General features: G+C 36.8%; 1 protein-coding gene across 2 annotated transcripts; it reads left to right on the forward strand.

Moving 5' to 3' along the window:
* Positions 1–5,667: 5,667 nt before the first annotated feature.
* Positions 5,668–16,101, forward strand: LOC110463730. Of its 2 annotated transcripts, XM_021518551.1 has the most exons (8): positions 5,668–5,848; positions 5,910–6,004; positions 7,696–7,783; positions 8,535–8,665; positions 9,359–9,449; positions 12,308–12,438; positions 13,900–14,026; positions 15,206–16,101. In XM_021518551.1, the coding sequence occupies exons 2-8, from the start codon at positions 5,922–5,924 to the stop codon at positions 15,272–15,274; spliced, it is 720 nt and encodes a 239-aa protein (XP_021374226.1). In that variant the 5' UTR covers positions 5,668–5,848; positions 5,910–5,921; the 3' UTR covers positions 15,275–16,101. The 2 variants fall into 2 exon arrangements, with proteins under 2 accessions (XP_021374226.1, XP_021374224.1); XM_021518549.1 differs by having other exon boundaries at positions 5,668–6,004.
* The last annotated feature ends 1,245 nt before the right edge of the window (positions 16,102–17,346 follow it).

Below are 17,346 nucleotides of genomic sequence, written 5' to 3' on the forward strand. Positions count from 1 at the left end.
AGGTCAAACATGCTCGATTCAATTATTACATGGTCAATGAGTGTACAATTTCCGGTTTGGGGAGAAAATGTATGAGGGGGACCAATGCATACGTTTTGGACATTTGCAGACATTAAGTTAGACCTGTCTTAGAACTCCTGAAAACATAGAGAACGAACATTTTCAGTAAATTTACATCGCGGTCCTTTGATTTTTACATTCATATCCCCAAGAAAGATCACCCTCCCTCTCTCCGAGTAAACAGAATACAGGCATTCCAGCATTATTACTGAACACATCGAACGCTCTCGAAGATGCTGGCATATATACAGCAAAACAGAATATTGACAGGTCATCGGATACAACAATTTCCGCTCCTACTATCCTTTGGGTTATCTACCCCAATTTCCTGTACCCGATAGCGGGCCTTTTTGAACAGGAGAGCAACCCCGCTTCTTACACTACATCTGTACTTAAAAGGGTCTATTTCGTAAACAGGTTCTGCGAATACACTATAACCCACAGATTTAAATGTATCAAAAAACGATAAGTTATGTTCCCTAATCCAATGCTCAGATGTTCTAGACAGTGTATTAGGTACGGAGTTCCCGCCATCAGCCACACAATGCTCTAACACATAAAATTAAGCTTGGTCATGACCGTGCTAATCTAGAAATACTGCGCGAGGAACCCATGGCCTCATACTTATGCCATCGGGCCAGAAGTGACTGCCAATAGCTATGTCAGCATCCTCCGATAGGATGTTTAACTGTGCCGAGGCTGTACCTCAGAAACGTAACACGCACACCAGCTTCTTCCAAGAAGTCGCGCATGGCTGATGCGGAAGCTATATTCTTGCTGATGCCATGAATGTAAAATCGACTAATTCTACGCCTTACTTGTGTCGTATAACCAACAAATTTCTCTGATAAACTGGAGTTGGATTTTGGTGTTGAATTACAAACTGATGTAGGAAAATGCACATGTATCTGCCTCTTGCATTCTTTTCCTTTATCCTTGACATCCTCTACGACATTGTCCGTTACATCGTTTTTGTGTACTATTCCGTGTTCACTTGTGTTTTCCCGAAGTTCCGTACGGAAAGTATCGGACCGATTCCTGCATTGGACTGTTGGTCCCATAACTTCAATTTCAACTGGATAGGCGTCAATGGTTTGAGTACTTTTTGACATTTGAGCACTCGTTGTTTTACATAACCCTTTAGCATCATTCCTCGCGTCTTTGGTAATATTCTTCTCTTTTGTTGATTTCCTCCTTTCGGTAAATTCCTGATGTAGGATTGACACTGGTTAACGTCCTCAGTAAGTTTGTCGATTTGCTGATCACCACTTTTCGCGATTCGGCTACCAACCTTACAGAAGTTTTAAGGCTGACTATACCATTAGATTGTTCGTCATCAAATCTCGACGCAATTTGTTATTTTTTAATTCATTCAAGTCTCTTGATTACAACTACTGCTTCCTTCAACACCTCGATGCCCGACACTTCCGGTTCCGGTTTGGATTTTACACTCTCTGTGCGCTTGTGCTTTGCCGGTACCACTTCCATTAAATCTTCTGAGTACTCACCTTTACACGCACGGGATCAAATTAAACAGTCCCTTGCTAATTTCTGTTGCAAGGTCGTGGCACCTGGTTTTCGAGCTTCCAGTCTCTTCCGTAGTTGACCCTCAACTTATTACCACATACATCAAAACTCTAACGTAGATGTCTATTGTTGCAATTTTTCTAAAAATAAAAACTCAATCACACCAAAAAAACACCTGATAAATATTTCATTCGACCACTATAGTATATACTGTACATACATGTAGGTTGTTTATAATTTTCAGGGAGTTAAAACATGTCTCCTTAATAATGTTCAGAAAATATTGACATACATTCAGTAACAAATAGCATGACTAGAGGCAGAGTGGGTTATTAGACTTTCTGCTTTATTAACAAATGTCTGCGGATCGAACTTTCGTTGCTGAGCCAAAATGTTTTGTGAAAGAAAATGAAATTCAGCTGTTGTATTCCTTTTGTTTATCTTAGACTGTATTTTACTTACTTTTTTATTTTTATCCTGAATTTCTTTTTTTTCCAATATTACTTCCCAGTAGGAGATCAGAATCGGAGAAAGGGGTTGCAACTTCCCAATCACCAGTGAGTTTTAATCATTACGATCAGAACCCAAATTCATCACGTTCACTGTAGCCCAGAGGGCTGCAGGTAAGAATTTCCGTACTGAGACAACACAGAGAAGACAGGAACATTTATTTCACCTAATTTTAAGATTATTTTCTTGGTGTTCATTTAACAATAATTTATTTTACAAATAAATGAAAGCTTTAAAGATAAAATGAACTCTATCTATATATTTATACTTAAATTTTAGAAATATGTAAATTATCATTAATGTATGAAAACTTTGCAATTTGAGTATATTTGTACTATACATTGATGTTAATTGGTGTTTTTAAGTCCATATCGACGACATCTTGTATGTAATGTTAACCGATGTTTTCACGCCTTGTACACACATATGCTGATGAAGACATGCGATTTATATTACCTTACCTGTCAATCTTCTAACACCGTATTCATTATTGGTTTCAAATATTTCATTCATTTAGAGCACAGAACGCTAGGCTTAGGCCTACATGTTGCTGAAAATGCTAGTTTTGTCAATTTTCATAATAAGAGTAAAGGGAGATAACTCCAAGAACTATACTGACCTATCAGGAAATTTAAACACAGGGACCTGATAACTTGTTACGGCTACACTGAACAACGGTATTTATAGTAATTTTACACGTTTTACGGGTTTAGATCGACTTTCGGTAAAAATACCACCCAAAGCCCTCAATGTCGAAAAATCGACTGACCCACCTAACTTTTTTGCATCATAAATCACATTTCTAGTTGATGTACGAAAAATGCTTAGAACCGTTTGAAAGTTGGATATTTTTTCTTTTAAAACCACCATTGCGCGTATAATAAATTCTCTTTCCGCGGACATGATCTCCGTTTCCTCTAAAAGCACACGCCATATCATCATTGGGGGTGGCATTTTTACTGAAAGTCGACCTAAACCCCTTAAAAGTTTAAAATTACTCTTTAGAACACCTTATTTTAAGTTTGTTCTGCTTGATTGTAGTGGTAAAAGCTTACCACGTTTATAAATAAGAACCTGTTTCTGGTTTTGAAGAAATTAAGACATTGAATGTACCTTTCTAAATTTTGCCACGTTGGCGTATACAGATAAATATTGGTTACCACAGAGACGTATGGAATATAAATATACGTCTCTGCATGGTTACCACAAAAAAGTAATCTAGTGTATTTAAACTTTAAAAATGTGTGCGCCTCTGATGAGTAAAGTTTTTTTCCCAAAGTTTATTTTCTTGCCACACAACATTTTTTGAATACTGCCAGGGATGGGCCCCTGGATTCATTATCCTTACAAAAAATGTCCTCAGGCTCTTATTCATTCATTCTTTCATTCAATTGTTTACTTATTCATTCATTCTTTCATTCAATAGTTTACTTATTCATTCATTCATTTCTTTTCATTTTCTCCTTTATTTTACATTTATTCCTTTATTTTACATTTTCTCCTTTATTTTACATTTATTCCTTGTTTACATTCATTCATTTATACATTTATTATTTCCATTAATTCTTTCATTGTTTACACTCATTCAATCATTTTATCTTTTTATTCATACATTTGGAAGTTTTCTCATTTATAATATATACAAAGATACTATATAATACTTGGTAAATGTACTGAGGCATGATATAGGATGATGAGTAAAGTGTGTACAGTTGAAAAAAGAGGCGATAAGCTTTCTCGTGGGGGTGACCACAATATTCAGAAATGTGATACAGATTTCTCTAACTGAAACACATATATTTTTGAAGAAGTATTCCAATATCTCTAATTGAACTAAGAAATATCTCTTTTTGTCTCTGTTTTGAAGATATCTTTAATTCCTTTAAATGTATAGCTCTATTATATCTGAATCTGTATCTCATAAGTAATAACGACAGTACGATCCAATATATTGACACTGGATTCGATCAAACAAATGTTGGTTGGATGCGTATTATTCAAATATATATAAAAATGCCAACCCCAATGATTTTTTATTCGAGCTAAAATTACTCTGAACACCTTAGTTTAGGTCCAAATATAGCTGTAATAACGACAGTATGATAATTAGATACATCTATTACATTCTAAGATAATTGTTAAGTTTTTGCGATCCCCTGTGGGTATTAAATGTTAAGTTGGCTTGCCACAGTAAGACGATAAGATCATGGTTATTACTCATAATGTGTAATATTTTTCCTGAAGTGAGTGGAAAATTGTTTAGGCATTTTAGGGGTTTAGACAAAGTAAAATTTCATACCAAATGATTATATATTTCTTATATCATCAGTGGGAAATATTATTTTAACCACTCAATCTAAACCCCTTTTAAAACGTCTAAATATGAAACTCCATACACATCAGAAACCCAACCTTACATACTAGGATCTATTCTCAGGCCCCTGTGCGGGAAAATAAATAGTTCGTCTCATTGTTCAGTTATAAAAAAATATTTCAACCCATCAACTATCAAGTAACTAATCATATGCGGGCGTTATGTACGCTTTAATGTTTATAACCGATACAAAAACAAATACCTGTTCAGTTTGAAGTGTTCTTGAAAGAAACTGATAATAATAACAATTTAAAGGATGTGTTGGTCACAAGGTCTGACGACGTATCGACAATCACGAGGCCGACAGCGTCTGATTGGGAAGATAATACGGACAAGCAAAGTTAGTAATTCGCTTGTCATTAGATAACAGGCGGATTGGACCGGACGATAACATCCGATTATGCTATAATTATGAAGAGCACAAGGACCAGATACGTTCGACATATGGGACTTGTGCAAGTCCAGTGCTCAAAGTACTTTTATTAACTATCATCTCAGTAATAGATGACAGCACTGCTGCTGTCGCTACTAACACCATCGCTCCATATAAACCTGTTTCGGGGAAAGTATAGACATGCAATATTCCACTTTATGATCGTATGGGGCGACTACAGTGTAATGTGGGCATCTGCTATATCTTTTCCGCGGCGTCTCGATGGTTAGACCGTAGTCAGAATAATGTCTCTACGTATCTTGTTTGAGTCCAGGCCATGTAAATGGAAACAATGTTGGCCCCAGGTTTTCCTGGTCCGTGGTTCGAATATTTTTTCCAACTCGAGCATTTTAAAACTTATTCATTGTTTTATAAGTTACAGTTTCAGTGATCAAGCGTACAGCGATGACAATATCGCCTATATGGCAAAGCCGTTTTAACATTAAATCATATTTCATATTAAGGTAAATTATATGCTAAATTTATTTCACTTATGAGAAATTCTTTTTACCTTAAGGTAAATTAACCATTTTCATTATGTGTTTTTTCACTTACGTGAAAAAGAATTTCACTTAAGGTAAAAAGATTTTCACTTAAGTGAAAAATAATTTTTCTTAAGTTAAAATATGATTTAATGTTAAAACGGCTTGCCATAATCGCCCGGTATCACAGTGCTGCTCTATCTATTATCAATATATTTGTTTTACTATTCACTTGGTCAGGCCTCATTGTTATCTATATGGTATCTAATATACACCTGAGATATACGTCAGGACAATACGAAATGCGGTTTGTGTTTTCGAATTTTGGAATGTAACACTCTGCTATGCAGTGATATTGTTATGATTGTCATCATTTGCGATCATTTACTTGGATTGAATTCGAGACTAAAATTCGTACTGCTCAGATAATCTCACGTCTACAACCGTTTTGGAAACGATTATGTCCAGTGTTGCGGGCCTTCTGGCCCTAATGACGGCCATCATGCACGTGTCGGAGGTCCAGGCCCAGTGTACCATGATTGACGCTTGTTCATGCTTCATGCCGGACGGAAATGTTGTGGATATTAAATCTTTAGGAGACAATAACGGATTCGCCAAGTAAGCACACGGCCACACTTTTTGAATCTAGCTCACATCATAAGATAACATTCACTAACTTAAAGCCGGCACATTTCCCACTGTCTTTGTTCGAATATTTCGTGTCTCTGTACGAATATTCAGCGTCACTGTGCGAATATTCAGTGTCACTGAACGAATATTCAGCGTCACTGTGCCAATATTCAGTGTTACTTTACGAATATTCGGTGTTACTGTACGAATATTCAGTGTCTCTGTACGAATATTCAGTGTCACTGTACGAATATTCAGTGTCACTGTACGAATATTCAGTGTCTCTGTACGAATATCCAGTGTTACTTTACGAATATTCCGTGTCTCTGTACGAATATTCAGTGTCTATGTACGAATATTCAGTGTCACTGTACGAATATTCAGTGTCACTGTACGAATATTCAGTGTCTCTGTACGAATATTCGGTGTCACTATACGAATATTCGGTGTCACTGTACGAATATTCAGTGTCACTGTACGAATATTCCGTATCTCTGTACGAATATTCAGTGTCTCTGTACGAATATTCCGTGTCTCTGTACGAATATTCAGTGTATCTGTACGAATATTCAGTGTTACTGTACGAATATTCAGTGTTACTGTGCGAATATTCATTTTCATCGTACGTTCAGTTTGATTGTGCGAATATTCGGTGTCACTCCACGAATATTCCGTGTCACTCCAACGAATATCCCGTGTCACTGTACGAATATTCAGTGTATTTCACATCGGTCTTCAAAATAACATAACAGACATCTTTCAAAACTGGTTTCATAGTAAGGGTGCAATTGGGAAATACACACTTCAGTCTGGCACTTGCTATATTGCTGTGACTCTTTGTGAGTCTCCTTTTCAAAAGAAGTTTTAATTTATACTAGTTTTAAGATACATGTAAACGTAGTGGAACTGAAATGGGTTGATCTCCAGCGACCTGGTACAATAATGTAGCTCAATAGGTTAGAACGTCCGTCTAGAGATCGGAGGTTCGGGTTCGAATCCTAGTCTCTCCATGGATTTTCCCTCTCCTTTTACAGTGCTGCCGTGGGTTGTAACTATAGGTTTCTTCATGGAAGGTATTTGAAACAGGAGGAATGCAGAGGAACTCTATTGAATCAGTTGGCGGCATCAACTTCTGTAGCTCAATTGATTAGAGCGTCAATCTAGAGTTCAGAGGTCCCGGGATCAAGTTCCGGTCTGACTGTGCATTTTACCTCACCTGTAACATGTATAACCTACCACTTACTCCCCAACAACAGCTTCATAAATGTATTTTAACTTTAACCTACAGTTTATTTTACTCCGCCATATATCTTACCCCCAACAACCTTTTCTTCAAATCCCTTTTGCACTTTTTTCGATCCTCCCTCCCCCATCCTCTTCTTTTCCATATAACTATATGTGTATACTATTAGTCAGTGCCGCCCAATCGCCACTTCACGAAAAAAGGTGAGGAGAAACATAATTATTTTGTACTTGTTTTCGAATCCTATATGTATTATGAAATAAAGTTTAAACTAACCTTCAGTTAATTGGTATCATCTCTGCATAATAAAATGAAACTTAATATGATTTTCAACTAATTTAAGTTTTTAAGGTAGATAACTCTTAAATGTATCACAGATAGTGCGTGTAAGTGTAGCGTGATACCTTTAGATATAGTAAATATCCATTGGTTGTAGGTTTTTCGCCGTTCCTGGGCCCGACGCCTTTTATTATTCCTTGAATCTGTGTTATCCATTTAACGAAGGAGCATGTTCGGGAGCTGCCGTGAGTATATTTATAATCGAAACTGATACAAAATATGTTCTCGTCTAACAATAAAATAAATTGTGATGAAACGTTTGATGATGAAGTAACGGGGGAAATGTGTATAAAAACAGAAAGGGATGTCATTAAAGAAAACTAATATCTCGGTAGTATGGCTTTATTCATATGCCCATTATTCCGTCTTTGCGTAATGCAGAGTTATCTTCTCTTGGGAGCAGGTATTGATTGTTACGTCATTGGTTTGTGTGAGAAAATTACGTCGTTTTCTCAAAAATTGATGACGTTACTCTCACTAACAAGTGACGTAACAATCAATACCTGCTCCCAAGAGAAGATAACTCTGCAATACGCAAAGACGGAATACTGACAACGGGGTTAGAAGACACCGCCAAGACGAAAGAGTAGGAATGAGTTGGATAACAGAAAAGACAGAGGTCCATTGCAATATTATTGTAATAGGGGCATCAGAAAAGTCTAATCTCTTCAATGTCCCCGAGGAAAAAGACATGTAATAAAACCTGATTCTGTACGGACCATATTAGTCCTATCATACGATCATACAGCGGGATACATGTCTACTTCCCCTAGAATTCGTGCATCATCTATCGAATCCAGTAAAGTCGAGGAAAGGCAAAGACATCACATTACACTTTATTTAGATCAAATATCTTCAATTTTCGCTAGTTTGCTGTGCTCAAGCTTTTAGTAGGGAGAAATTCAAGCAATTAATTTCTCAAATGTATTATTACAGGGATGTCAGACGTCGGCAGACTTCCTCAGTACTTTCCAGATCGGGGACGCCAGTTCCGCCATGTTCAGCACCGATATGTCGAACAATGTCCACGTCTTATATACGTCACCTACCGACGACGGTAGATTCAGGTAAACATGAAATCAGTGTTCTCAGGTGAGGGAGACTCAGTCTTTTGTCTCCCGGTCATGTGATAATGTGAAACCATTCGGATTTAAAAAACCCATGTTTTATTGCTTTAATGTAGCAAGCGGATTGGGTATAAGTTATAACAAGAATACAACCTCTCAACTCTGTATATATAGTATGACATAAATGAGATAAAAATAAAATTATAATTATAATTTTCAACAAACTATGTTCAAAACCGACTTTTCATATTTACCATCTTACGGAATTGCCACTATATAACTCTACCACATTAAGACGGCGTTCATGTAGGTATGAATGCAATGAGCCAAGTAAGGTCATCATTATTATGACGTCATAGTTGTTGAACAGATGACTGTTCCATTCCCTGACCTAGCATATACGATAAATACATTAAGTATAATTGAATGAACGGTGATATAAACAGATTACAAAAATGAAAAATGTAAGTATTAACCTACTTTTAGTTGGCATTTATAGGCAATATGAATGCCAACTTGACAAAGGCAAATTCATTGAAGTGAGCAAGCGTTCCATGTTGGATTTGCTTTGTCTAGTTACCTATGAATGGGCAGAGAAACATTTTTTCTGTTGTATGATTGTTTGTATTGGTACGTATATAGTAAATTTACAAATAAAAACAATTAATAAATGTAAAACGGTTTTCACTTCAGGACAGTTGACGTCACTTTGCAGTGTGACCCAAATTCCTTAGAGCCAAATATACAAGTGTTTGGGGAACAGGGTTTCAACTCCCTCTTATACGTAAGTAAAAACATGACTAGTGGCTATGTTGCGGTACATGTATGACACAGTACATAAATACCGTGTTAGTATTGGTCCAAATAATAATAACAAAAAATAGTCACCACGAGATATATACTTATTTAGTATATTAAGGTTTGAGGGATCTATCAGATTTGCTACAGGTTAGGTATTGTATTTATAAAACTTTGTTTGTTTTACAACAATTATGAAACAAGTTATTTCAACTTATATTAATCAGTCTTGTTGTCCCGGATGTTAGCCGCGGGGGTCTTAGTGTGGGAGGAAACCGGAGTACCCGGAGAAAACCCATGTGATCGGGCAGGTGATCCCATACCTTTTCACGTCCGATCGAGGAATCGAACCCCGGCCGTCTTAGTGAAAGGCACGTGCGCTATCCACTGCACCACCCGACACCATTATATTTATCTTTGAAGCAAGTTATAATTCATGTCTGTGTTTTATGCGGTTTATAGGTCATATGAAGTAAATTATAATGTATGTCTTGCTTTGATACAGGCTCTATGTTAAATAAAGTTTTACCCTATAAGCAAGCTGTATTTCACTTCTATATTTTATTCAGGTTATAGATTATGTTCAGTTTTGAAGCTATCCTTTCAGCTAGGTTTGCAGGAAGCCTCAACTGATGTCTATAGGTTTGGAGCAGGCTATAAATATATTTAGCTTTGAAGTTAGCTTTAGTTTCAGCTAGGTTTGTAGGAAACCTCAACTGATGTATATAGGTTTGGAGCAGGCTATAAACACATTTAGCTTTGAAGTAAGCTATAATTTCAGCTAGGTTTGTAGGAAACTTCAAATGATGTCTATAGGTTTGGAGCAGGCTATAAACACATTTAGCTTTGAAGTAAGCTATAATTTTAGCTAGGTTTGTAGGAAACTTCAACTGATGTCTATATAGGTTTGTAGGAAACCTCAACTGATGTTTATATAGGTCTGTAGGAAACCTCAACTGATGTCTCTATAGGTTTGTAGGAAACCTCAACTGATGTATATATAGGTCTGTAGGAAACCTCAACTGATGTCTATATAGGTCTGTACGAAACCTCAACTGATGTCTTTATAGGTTTGTAGGAAACCTCACCTGATGTCTATATAGGTTTGTAGGAAACCTCAACTGATGTCTATATAGGTTTATAGGAAACCTCAACTGATGTTTATATATGTCTGTAGGAAACCTCAACTGATGTCTATATAGGTTTGTAGGAAACCTCAACTGATGTCTATATAGGTATGTAGGAAACCTCAACTGATGTATATATAGGTATGTAGGAAACCTCAACTGATGTCTATATAGGTCTGTAGGAAACCTCAACTGCTGTCTATATAGGTCTGTAGGAAACCTCAACTGCTGTCTATATAGGTCTGTAGGAATCCTCAACTGATGTCTATATAGCTCTGTAGGAAACCTCAACTGATGTTTATGTAGGTATGTAGGAAACCTCAACTGGTGTCTTTATAGGTTTGTAGGAGACCTCAACTGATGTCTATATATGTATGTAGGAAACCTCAACTGGTGTCTTTATAGGTTTGTAGGAGACCTCAACTGATGTCTATATAGGACTGTAGGAAACCTCAACTGATGTATATATTGGTATGTAAGAAACCTCAAGTGATGTCTATATAGGTTTGTAGGAGACCTCAACTGATGTCTATATAGCTCTGTAGGAAACCTCAACTGACGTCTATATAGGTTTGTAAGAACCCTCAACTCCTGTCTATATAGGTCTGTAGGAACCCTCAACTGATGTCTATATAGCTCTGTAGGAAACCTCAACTGACGTCTATATAGGTTTGTAAGAACCCTCAACTCCTGTCTATATAGGTCTGTAGGAAACCGCAACTGATGTCTTTATAGGTTTGTAGGAACCCTCAACTGATGTCTATATAGCTCTGTAGGAAACCTCAACTGACGTCTATATAGGTTTGTAAGAAACCTCACCTGATGTCTATATAGGTCTGTAGGAATCCTCAACTGATGTCTATATAGGTCTGTAGGAAACCTCAACTGATGTCTATATAGGTTTGGTGGCTCTTAACCAACAATTGTAGGTTAATTAACATTCGAAGGAAGTTACAGCTTATATCTACAATGTAGGTTTGAAGCAAGCTAAAACATATTTCTTAAATTACTTCAGACAGTAAAATTGGTCCACGCCTTTGAAGCAAGTTGCACTATCTAGATTTGATGCAGTATATTTTCTCAGTGACAATTAGTATTTCTCCGTGGTCTCTTTGTGGTCGAAACGGTAGCAACGATACGGCGATATACCAAATATAAGTTACATACAGGTATCGTAAGGCCAGACAAAAATATATGTGTTTCATGTAACATGTTGGGGAAAATTAAGGCAAGTAGGTAGGTAAAAAATGTTATTTTTACAAATAATTTCATATGGTCTATATAGGAGAGTGATCTTGACTTCGACAGTGCTTCTTTGAAAATTGCCTCAAAATGTTTAGGGTAGGCACAAAATGATAGATTCTACACTTACAAGGTATATTGTATTTTATGTATTATATTTTATGTATTGTATCTTATGTATTGTATCTTATGCATTGTATTTTATGCTATCAGTTACTAAACGTCACACTTTGAAGAGCATCTGCATCATCAGATAAAATGTAAATGGTTGCACTTTTACGGAATCTTTACAAATCGGGAAAGAATGAGTCGTGCTGATATGAATTTATTCAAAATATTCAAAATTTTACACCAAATTTTGTAACCAACACGTTTTAAAAAATTTGTTAACGATTTATTTTATCATTTAATCTGTGAACGTTTTCACCACAGAAAAGAACAAAAACAATCAGAAAAGGTAAATTTCGCTTTTCAGACCTTCACTATCACATCACAATGCGCATGCCCAGGAGTCTGCGCCACCAATCCGAATCCAATAGACCCCTCTGGCAAAGTGGTAATCACAACAGAAGCTGGAATAAGTTCTGGAACTATTTTATGTATCATGTATGTATTGCTATGCAGCTTTAATGACATTTGTCGATATAGTCATTTTGAATTCCATGCAAGTTGCTAAAGAAACAAAACAGTGTCTTCAATAAGATTCATCAGTTTTTGTATATTTTTATGTCACTCGACCCGCGACGTTTCGCATATCGGTAGGGAGCGTAAACACACTGCATCAGATAGGTTACAGGTAGGTTATTATCAAAGAAGCAATACAATCAGGAAACCTCAAAACATGAACAGAGACGAGGGGGACACCATCTGAGTCATCTGTATGACCTGATACTGACATAACGGGGGAGGGGGCTAGATATACACCCTACCTGTAACCTACCGGATGCGGCGCTCCCTATCGATAGGCGAAAAGTCCCGGGTGGAGTGACATAAAACATACAGTAATTTGAAACAAAATGAATTGCGACAGTAAGTTTAGTTGCAATGGTCACCAGGAACTTGATCCATGAATCACCACATCTAAGAATTTATTGTTTGAATTGGACGGTTTATTTCTTAAACCATACTAGATAATGTAACATCTTGTACATACCATGTGGCATCATGTATACACATACTCTGACATCATGTACATGTACATACTTCGTGACACCATGCATACACCATGTAACAGCTTGAACACAACATGTAACATCATGAACACACCAGGTGATATATAGTCATGCATAATTATACACAATGTGACATCTTGAACAAACAAGGTGATATATCATACACACCCTATGACATCATGAACACACCAGGTGATATATCATACACACCATATGACATCTTGAACACACCATATGCTATATTGTACACACCATGTGACATCATGAACACACCGTGTGATTTATTGTACACACCGTGTGACATCATGAACACACCGTGTGATATATTGTACACACCGTGTGACAGCTTGAACACACCTGGTGTACACACCATGTGTCATCATGAACACACCATGTGACATCTTGAACACTCCATATGCTATATTGTACCCACCATGTGACATCATGACCACACCGTGTGACAGCGTGAACACACCGTGTGATTTATTTTACACACCGTGTGACCGCTTGAACACACCTGGGGTACACACCATGTGACCTCATGACCACACCGTGTGACAGCTTGAACACACCGTGTGACAGCTTGAACACACCTGGTGTACACGCCATGTGACATCATGCATATAACATGTGACATTAAGTCTTCAACATGATTTGTTATAAGCAGTTTACACCATTTGAAAAACAACACACCACTTGGCAGTAAGTACACATCATGTGACAGTCAGACCACATCACGTGACAGTTTATACCACGTGACAACCAGTACACATCACGTGGTAATCAGTACACTTTAAATGACATTCAGTACACGCCACATGTCAGGAAATACACACCACGTGACAGTCAATGTCCATCACCTGACAGTCAGTTTACCCCTTTTGGTTTGCTGTAGAGCACTTGTCGGTGCGGTTGTATATGTCGGTGGTGGGATGACATACATGCGGGTCAGAAAGAATGCCGCAGGAGTCGGTATGTTACCTCACAAGGAGTTTTGGGCGGCAATTCCAGGACTGATTAAGGTATGACAGTTTACACGGAAAATGTCTAAAATATGGATGTTTATTGAGAAAATGATCATGAAATGAATAAGACAGAGCGGAAACTATCTCGTCAGAATATGAATCGTTTCATAGGGCAGAGATGAATGTTTTCCCGGACCTGTTTAATAATATGGCCGTTTACTTGGAACTGTCTCGTCAGAATATTATCTTTTTTTAAGAATATTACGACAAAACACGAATGTTAACCTTGGACTACACATCTATCAGTGAAATAGTGTTTACCTTAGAGAAACAATAATCCTGCATTTCCATGGAAATATGTGACAGACCTTATAATGAAACTGCTGTCGATTAGATAATTCTATAACATTTACCATATGTTCTCCCGACCTTGATCGATAGGACTCTTTAAAAATAATAATACAATCGGCATAACTAATATAATCCGAGAGCTCCCTATATCAACCGGAGAGTCCATTATAAACCCTGGTGCTCCTTATCATCCTTGAGCTCCATATCAACCCGACACTCCTACTAACCCGATGGCTCTCTATCATACCCGAGGGCTCCCTATCAACCCTGCGAGCTCCATGTCAACCCGATGGCTCCCTGTAAACTCTGCGAGCTCCCTATCAACCTGAGGGCTCCCCTATCAACCATGCGAGCTCCCTGTCAACCCGAGGGTTCCATATATTTACCCAAGAGCCCTACCAACCCAAGGTCTCAATATCATCCCTAAATCTCCATGTCAACTCGGGAGCTCCATATAAGCCCGATGACTGTTATACGTCTCTCGCCAATTTCTATAGTATAACCTTTTTTATTGGATGCTCCACACAGTTAACAGTTACTGGTGTCGTCAGATTAATAAACAAAACTACACAAAACTAGCACTAAGTTCCTACTAATTTGCCATTTTAAAAACAGCACAGACAATCAAAAGATGAGCTTTACCGGAAGTATAACATATTTGAAGCGTTGATTCGGCCGAAGTATGACGTATTTACAGCCACATGTAGGAGGATTATCGATTTTTACTTTAACCGCTCGTATCACAAATAGGAGCAAATTTGTTCTCATAGAATTACTTTAATATTTCTACATAACCTTTTTGTTCTGTTATTCTGTAATCGAGATTTTATACTCCTGTTTGGACTGTCCATCGAAGTGCTATACGTATTTGTTTTTATTTTACAGGCAGGAGCTGTTTTCACCTATCAGAAGATACGTGGGAAAATATCTGGACAAGAGTACTCCTCAATATAAACTTTGTTTTAAACACGTGTGCAGACAGTTTGGAACTTTTCCGTCATCGAGTATTTTCTCATTTACGGAAAGTGCCGACAGTTCCCGATTGAGTTTGGACTGAGTCAAATTTACACTCACTTCTTCACGTACACAACAAGCACTTTTGAGATCTGAAGATTGTTCCGATAGCTTCAGTTCTCGTTATTAATTACTGATCTAAAAGAATAATGTTTGAGATGCCATGCCTATTTTATATCTGATGTCAATTTTCACATTGTTTTTCCGCATTTTGTCATATGACGGTAAATGATACGTAATGTATATGCTGTAAATTACTAGAGCTAACAACATTTATGTTCACGATATTGTTCCAGGTTGTTTATTATTTTGTATTTTATTGCTAAATATCTAAATTATATCATATTATTCTTGTTCACTACGACACTGTACGTATTAGGATGTGACTTATAATAAAACTGAATTAATGAAAAAAAGAGCAAAGTACATGTACCTGTAATACGAGTGTAAGTGATATCAAAAGGAACCTCTGTAAACATTGCAATCAATTTGAAGCCACAAATGAAATTGCGGAAATAAGAATTATTAAATATTTGTACTAATTTTTAATAAAAAAAAATGTTGTGAAGCCGTTTCTAAACCAGTTTTGACGGCATTGTCAGCACAAAACAAGTTGTTAAATATACTTTGTAGTCATAATTAAATAACTTTTTGCTGTTTTCTGGTTTATTAGCAACGTTTTAGGGGCCACGGTAGTTAAGTGGTAGGACGCCGGGCTCGTGACCGAAGGGTTGCGGGTTCGAGTCACGTCACGGCACTGTGTTGTATCTTTGAGCAAGATACTTTACTCCGCTTGTTCCAGTCTACTCAGCTGTAAATGAGTACGTGGTTGGGCAGTGCTATAATTGCTGAATGCTAGCTGTGAGCGCCGAAATGGCAGCACCGGCTGAGAAAATGGAGTTGAGAAAGATATTGGCTGGTTGCAAAGGCCCTATAACCACGGATAACAACTTGTGAACCGCTTTGAGGCGAACTACGAACTAGGTTGTGATAAAGCGGTATATAAGAAACTCGAATTATTATAATAATTGTTATCTTAAACACAAATAAAAACTTCTTTTTGTTGCAAATATACTAAGATAGTAAATGTGAATCACAAATGCTTTGAAATATATTCCGTTCACTGAAATTTTCGTATTGATCTATCGTAATAAACTACATATTATTGAAGTTTTCTGGTGAAATTTTCATCGACATCAGTTAAAAGACGACTCCATACAGCATGAAATGATTTAAAAACAAATGGAATTTACTTTATATATATAGTCTTTTGTCGTCTTTGCTAATTTGTTATGATCGCTGTTTACATAATCACGTAAGTATCGTGATACTGTAAATGAACTTATTTTAGCCCACTCAAATTTTCACGCATTCTCGAATTTTTACAGATAAGCGCATTGATGAATTCTATTTCAGATTTGGAGAACGGGAGATGAATACTATACATACTAAACTGAGGCACACGTGCAGTTCTCTTAAATATCATTTTTACAGAGTGAACCTTGTCGAAAGTCCAGTTTGCAACTGTGGAAATCTATTTGAGAATGCCTTTTACTTTTTCTTTGAGTGTCAACTTTTTACCAATGAAAGACGTGTTATGTTTCAAATTTGAATGCCTGAGATAAAGAGTCAAATTTAGAGCTTCTTTTGTGTGGCAGTTCAGATCCTTCAGTGGACCTTAATTCTTACGTTTTTAGACATGTGCATCATTTCATCAAATCCAGCAATATATTTTGAACGGTGTTTTTATGTTGTGTCTGTGTGAATATTACTAAATATACTTCATGTTTATACCTATTATCATTGTTATCATGTAATTGTAAATGTTTGACGGGAGAAGGCTGTGATAAGTTGTAATAATTTGTATTCAATCCCTTGTTAAAGAAATGGCAATGAAATATGTTTAAAGTAAAAATAAAGTAAAAATAAATTGGCACATTCACAAAATACAGAAAGTCTAATAGACGCAGTCATAATTTAGCGCAAAATTAAAACGCGAAGAGCGCTAAGAT

The sequence above is a fragment of the Mizuhopecten yessoensis genome, unplaced genomic scaffold (assembly GCF_002113885.1).
Source record: "Mizuhopecten yessoensis strain PY_sf001 unplaced genomic scaffold, ASM211388v2 scaffold10921, whole genome shotgun sequence".
In the NCBI taxonomy this organism is placed as follows: Eukaryota; Metazoa; Mollusca; class Bivalvia; order Pectinida; family Pectinidae; genus Mizuhopecten; species Mizuhopecten yessoensis.

Bases quoted from the DNA above. Each gene is read 5' to 3' on its own strand.
- LOC110463730 (XM_021518549.1), top strand. From the start codon at position 5,847: ATGTCCAGTGTTGCGGGCCTTCTGGCCCTAATGACGGCCATCATGCAC. The intron at 7,784-8,534 runs GTGAGTATATTT...GTATTATTACAG, and splicing joins GAGCATGTTCGGGAGCTGCC to GGATGTCAGACGTCGGCAGA. The intron at 8,666-9,358 runs GTAAACATGAAA...TTTTCACTTCAG, and splicing joins ACCGACGACGGTAGATTCAG to GACAGTTGACGTCACTTTGC.